Source organism: Pollachius pollachius (genome assembly GCF_949987615.1).
Source record: "Pollachius pollachius genome assembly, chromosome: 2".
NCBI lineage: Eukaryota > Metazoa > Chordata > Actinopteri > Gadiformes > Gadidae > Pollachius > Pollachius pollachius.
The window spans coordinates 1,135,162-1,141,331 of NC_136935.1; the positions used below are offsets into that span (position 1 = coordinate 1,135,162).

Genomic DNA, 6,170 nt, shown 5'->3' on the forward strand with positions numbered 1-6,170 from the left:
TTGTTATCGTTCACTGCCATGTCATAAGGCTTAACATCGCTCACACCACTGGTAATACGAAAATCACTGTATTAACAGATGAGCTTTTCTGTATTATTAGAGGTGCAAGAGGAATACACACTATCCAATAGGAGTAGAATCCTCTCATGAAACTTACTTTTAAATAACATCTATCCCTGTTCCAATTGTAAGCGCTCGTTTATGGGTCCAAGGTATTAGTATGCAATGGCAAGGCGATACTAAAATATAAAATTATATATCTAGGGGGCAAGAAAACAAGTAAACACAAGCAAAACATCACAAATGGCAACCAAGAGTCCATTTAATATTCATTTTATTCACATATTTGTGGACCATTAAGAGCATGCACATAAACGCAGTGTTTTAAACTTAAAAGCAAACGGGTTCTTAAACTATCAATACACACACACATACACACACACATACACAGACACACACACTCGTGCGTGCACACACACAGACACACGTGCGCACACACCCACATACATAGGGGGTTGTTGTGCGGTATTTGTATGTGCATGCATGCGTGTGGGTCTGTGTGTGTCTGTGTGTGTGTGTGTGTGTATGTGTGTGTGTATATGTGTGTGTGTGTGTGTGTGTGTGTGTGTGTGTGTGTGTATGTGTGTGCTGTGTACAAGGAGCCAGGAGGACTTCTGACATTATCTTCCTGCTCTGTGTCACCAGGGTGTCTCCTCATCAATTATTGAGCCAGTACTTCGTGGTAATACATAATTTCCGATCAATTATTCATGATAATGTGTGTGTAGTTTACTTAATTGTGTTATCGACTATCAAAAGTAATTTCCAGAAAATCCACAAGGACGCAAATTGAATCAGGTGGACTTCTCTCTGTGCGGTTAAGTATTTTAAATGGGCTCATAGTATGGATTCAACACTCATTCTGGTTGGATTCACTGAAGAAATAAATAATCGAGAATAATGAATAAACATGTAATAATGAACTACTGTGTTTGAGGGGATAAAAGAGAGTACACTTTTAAAATGTAAATACCGCATTAATAAATAGTGTGCAATTCATCATAATGGGGTTTATCATCAGAGCGATGTTGAGTAGGGAAAACTACTGTGTGTGTGTGTGTGTGTGTATGTGTGTGTGTGTTTGTGTGTGTGTGTGTGTGTGTGTGTGTGTGTGTGTGTGTGTGTGTGTGTGTGTGTGTGTGAGAGAGAGAGAAGAAGAGAGAAAAATAGAGAAATTAATAGAGAAAAAAAAAAGATATATAGAGAGAGAGACAGACAGACAGACAGACAGACAGACAGACAGACAGACAGACAGACAGACAGACAGACAGGCAGACAGACAGACAGAGAGACAGAGATCAGGACAGAGAGAGAGGGAAAGAGAGAGAGAGAGTGAGCGTCAGTAAAGGTAAATAAATAATAGCAGCCCCTCCAGTAGATCTTCCCTCCTCTGCTGGCAGTAAGGGAAGCTAATAAATAATGTATGGAACAGATGGCGGCAGCGCAGAGCAACAGGAGCGGAACACGGCCGACGACATCTTTAATTGTTTTAAAGAACGTGTCACAACAGGGCAGAGTGTTCCCTGTCTGCCAGGCCTGCAGATGTGCTAACAGCGAGTGTAGGACAGCCCCGGCTCTGACACTGACCGGCTGTCTCCTCCCCACATACACACACAGGCACGTACGCACATGCACGCAACACACACACCAACACACACATGCACACACACACACTGCCCGAGGGGTCGCACAGTCGAACATACTGTAATACTGGCATATGTACATGTGTACAGCTTCTCAACAACAACAAAAATGGCTCATTCATATTAAAGTGCACTTCTACTGTCAAATAATACATTAATTAAATTGGAGGTGAAAAGAAAAATGGGATAATAGTTTTTATGGATTGTGGATGGATGGTTTAGATATTATGGGCAGGTTTGTAGTGAACCCTCGCCCAAGCGCTAACTGCTTGCGATCATGCATTACCACCCAGATTGACCTGTCTAGAGAGAAATCGAAAACAATTGATACGTCCTTCCATAAGAAAGATACAAATTGGACGAGGGTCATTGTTTAAATTGAAACAGTTCAACGTCGTCATATCGCACACGAAGCAAGGCCGTTTATTTTTCAAACATTGCCCACAAAGAGTCCAAGAAAAGTGTAAATAGTTCCACGACCACACTTGTGCTTTTTAAGGGGACACCACAGCCCCAAGTAGTAAGTATTCAACATAACAAACAATAATACTTTACATTCAAATAAATACTCTCAAAGTTTTAAATCCATACATTAACATGAGCAATAGTGTTTCAATTCCCAGGCTGTTTCAGCAGTCAGTCAAAATGTTTTGTGCTTGTCTTGTTAGGAGCAGACTAGAGAGCGCAGGCACGATCACGCGGAAAAACTTTTAGGCTATCGGTACATCCACAGTGGCCAACATGTCCGCCGCAGTCTGACGCTGTCAGCTCTTCACTTCTTCTCCAGCGGCTCCTTGGGACAGTGAGGGTGTTTGTCAGGACTGCTGCCCTGCATGGAGCTCTTGTTCCCCAGGCCGGGGCCGGGGCTGGAGTCCCCTCCTCCACCTCTGCCCACGGCCCCGGAGGAGACATCGACAGGAGGGCCTCCGGCCGGCCTTGCCGCCCCGCCGGAGGAGAGCCCCACCCCGGACAGGGCTCCTACTCCGGCCCCAGGCCCGGCGGACATGGCCCCCAGCAGGTTGGCCGACTGCATCACGGCCTCCGAGTGCTCGCGCGCCTTCATGCGCAGAGCGGCGACGCTCGCCGTGCGGTTCCCCTGGCAACCGTAGGGCGGCAGGAAGGACAGGCCCATCGGGTCAGGAACACAGCAGGAGCACAGGCCACTTCCTGGGACGGGGGAGGACAAGGACATTCAGTCTCGGGGGGAGGGAAGGATGGTTCTTTAGAAATGTGAAAGAGATTTCCCTGTGAGGCGTTGTCATGGATACGGACCAAGCGTTGGAGACCGGGATGGTTTTTTACCTTTGAGAGTGGCGACCTGGGACAAGGCCTGGGCATAGGTGGCCGAGTTGAGGAGGGTTCCTGGCAGGCAGGAGGGGAAGAAGGGGCCCCCGGGAGCCACTGTGCGGTTGATGCTGATTCAAGAAATAAAACAAGAACATTAACGTTTACATTTCATCGTTTAGCAGACCCTTTCTGTCCCAAGCGGCCTACACGTGAGGCCGAGAACAATCAGAGCATAGTTGAAAATTGGAGCTGCGGCCAAAGAATTCCGAGCGCGGCACGACCTGCGTAGTACGGAGTAGCTATCGGGATCGGAACGTCGGGGTCTGTGGGTCCTTTTTTAAGTCTTGTATAATAATGACAGTTACATCTCAACAAAGCAGATATTTAATTCCACAAAAAAATTATAAACAAAAGAGCTGCAAGATATATTTGTCCTTTTGAAACAGCACCTCAAATCTAGAAATTTGACAAAAACGTTCTTGGATACATGTTCCGATTCTGGGTCTGATTAGTGGATGTCTACGACATGGGTTCTGCAGCAGAACATCCAGAGCGAGTTTCCCCTGAGGTCACCCCTTCACCATCACACTGGCGCTTCACATCGCTGAGGACCATTTCAGCTGATGTGCTGAGATGTACAGCAGCACACTGCATATACTTGTGTGGTTTAACCAATGCTTGGCTCAGAGATGCTTGTCATTTACTTCCACTGCCCCTGCAATACCTCTTCAATTTTCACACTGCCACCTTTCATATAGCACAATCTCATCTCAACATTACAATCAAACTCCTCAATACACAATACTCAAAAATACAATAAAAGCAATGAGCATTGAGCAAAAGCAATAAACAAACAATGAGCATATCCATGTTGATGTTTTGCTGTGGGTGTGTCTGTGTGTATGTGTATGTGTGCGTGCGCGAGTGCGTAAATGTGTGAGTGTGAGTGTGCGTGTGTGTGTGTGTGTGACACCTACCTTTGCTGCATTTCTAGGGATTCTTTCTGCTTGCGCCCCGGTTCCACAGGGGACTGGGAGCTGAGGCCGCGTGACGGGGGAGTCCCCTCCCTCATCTGCTCCTTGCCCCCCTCGGGCTCCACGTTGCCCCTCTCCGTCTTCCTCCACTTGGCTCTGCGGTTCTGGAACCAGACCTGGTCGGCGGGGGGCAGAAGGAGGCAGAAGGATGAGTACAGGAGAGTCCCAAAACAAGTAGAATAGTTTCATCGAAGTAAATACATTTACAATCAGAAAGATAACTATAGATATACATTTATATAAAGATTCATTTTGGCTTCATATTTTACATTATTACCAGGATGGCTTGACGTTTTCTTGCTTATGTTTCTTCTCTTTATTTTCACTCTATTATATATTTTTCTTCAATATTTGACAACATTTTGACAAATCATGTTAACAAATCGATCCAACTTATTATCTGTAGTGGCGTTTGTCTGTGGATGTGTCAAATCGATTGTGCTGCTGCAGTAAGTTTTTACCACACTTGACATATTTAAAACTGCCATAGTGTTACTAAAAAAAGCATACAGCAAAGTTCTTGTATCTTAATTGAATGAAGGTCATTGCCTATAACAACATTTAATTGAGCAATTTTTCATTATCATATTTTAATGACTTCCAACTGACAGTCGAGCTATACTCTAAGAGAGAGCGAGCTATGATGAAGTCGTTTATTTCCCTATTTAGTGATTGTTTGACAACATCAGATTCGATTAAGACTCAGCTCTCGTGCGCATTAATCATGATGTGTGTGTGCGTGTGTGTGTGTGTGTGTGGGTGTGAATGGAGGTTATAGAATCGGTCTGCAATGTGGCTCGGTGGCGCGCGAGATGGAAGGGACCAATCGGTCGCCCTATTGTATAGGCCCGCGCGAGGTGTAAATGATGTCAACAGCCAAACAAAACATGTCCATTCATTGAAAATAAAGAAAGGACAACAGTTTAGTGGCAGGATAACCACACAACGAGCGGACTTATCTCACCCCTGCACCTTACAGCTAGAAGTCGCGGCCCCCGTCTCTGAATGGCCTATAATTGCTCCATTAATCTCAATTTGGCGTGCTTTTAATGCGGGGGGAGGCCCATTGACACTTTACAGAAGGTGGTGGGGGTTGGAGGGGGGGAGGGGGGCAACACAACACTACAACAGAAAGGAAATTTATTTTCTAATAATAATGCAAGTTTAATATCCCTGCATACGTGGTGGATTCGTGTTCAGATTTAATAATAGGAATGTGGTAATCGGATTAGGAGGGAATAATTTGTTTACAATCCCTAATTTACAGCGCCGGATTCCATTATCAACCCCGCCATTGGGTTTAAGCGATAGTAAAATGACCCAGGGGAACAAAAGCCAAACTATTATATTCGTCACAATTAGATCTGTTCGCACAACAAAACCCAAAAGCAAATCTGGAATGCAGGAAATTACATACAGGACACATAACTTAATTACATCTGGCCAAGTTTATAACGCCGTATATGTGCAGGGGTAGAAGCAGAATATAAATTGCCAAATTTGAGGTAAGGTGTTTTTGAGTGTGCATGTTTGTGTTTGTGTCTGTATATATGTGTATGTGTGTGTGCGTTTGCGTGTGTGTATGTTTGTGCGTGTATGTTTGTGCACCTGCGACCATGCTTTGGGTGCCAGCGAGCGCGCGCGCACGTGTGTGCGTGTTTGTGTGTGTGTGTGTGTGTGCGTGTGTGTGTGTGTGTGTGTGTGTGTGTGTGTGTGTGTGTGTGTGTGTGTGTGTGTGTGTGTTTTGCAGCGCTGCTTAATGTTTAGTCTTTGTGAAGCACTAGGCCTATATATTTTCTTTCTGTCCAGCGTTACACCGGATCCGCATCGGTGACGTATATCCCCTACCTTCGAGACGCGGACAAATTAGTGAAGAACATTATCGCTGGTTAATTATGAATGACCGATTAATCAAGCTAATCTAATATTCACCATTATGATGATGTTGTTAAAGTGCATCGCCAGAATGACAAAGTGGCTTAATTTACCCTCTCTGGTCAAACCATGCTCTGAACACTTTATGTGTGTCGTCCGCGGGGGGCTTTCTATAGCGCTCTGAAAGGGGTCTCACCTGCACACGCGCCTCGGTCAGGTTGATCTTCATGGCCAGCTCCTCGCGCGTGAACACGTCAGGGTAGTGCGTCTG

General features: G+C 45.2%; 1 protein-coding gene across 1 annotated transcript in view; it reads right to left on the reverse strand.

Moving 5' to 3' along the window:
- Positions 1–2,475: 2,475 nt before the first annotated feature.
- drgx (dorsal root ganglia homeobox) overlaps positions 2,476–6,170 on the reverse strand; it is a gene marked incomplete at both ends in the record, with an annotated part of 5,301 nt that continues 1,606 nt past the window's right edge. Inside the window, 4 exons of the mRNA XM_079729994.1 lie at positions 2,476–2,870; positions 3,006–3,118; positions 3,968–4,140; positions 6,096–6,170. The exon at positions 6,096–6,170 is cut by the window's right edge and continues 27 nt beyond it. Coding sequence (XP_079586120.1) covers positions 2,476–2,870; positions 3,006–3,118; positions 3,968–4,140; positions 6,096–6,170 — 756 coding nt within the window. The remainder of the gene's footprint in view (positions 2,871–3,005; positions 3,119–3,967; positions 4,141–6,095) is intronic.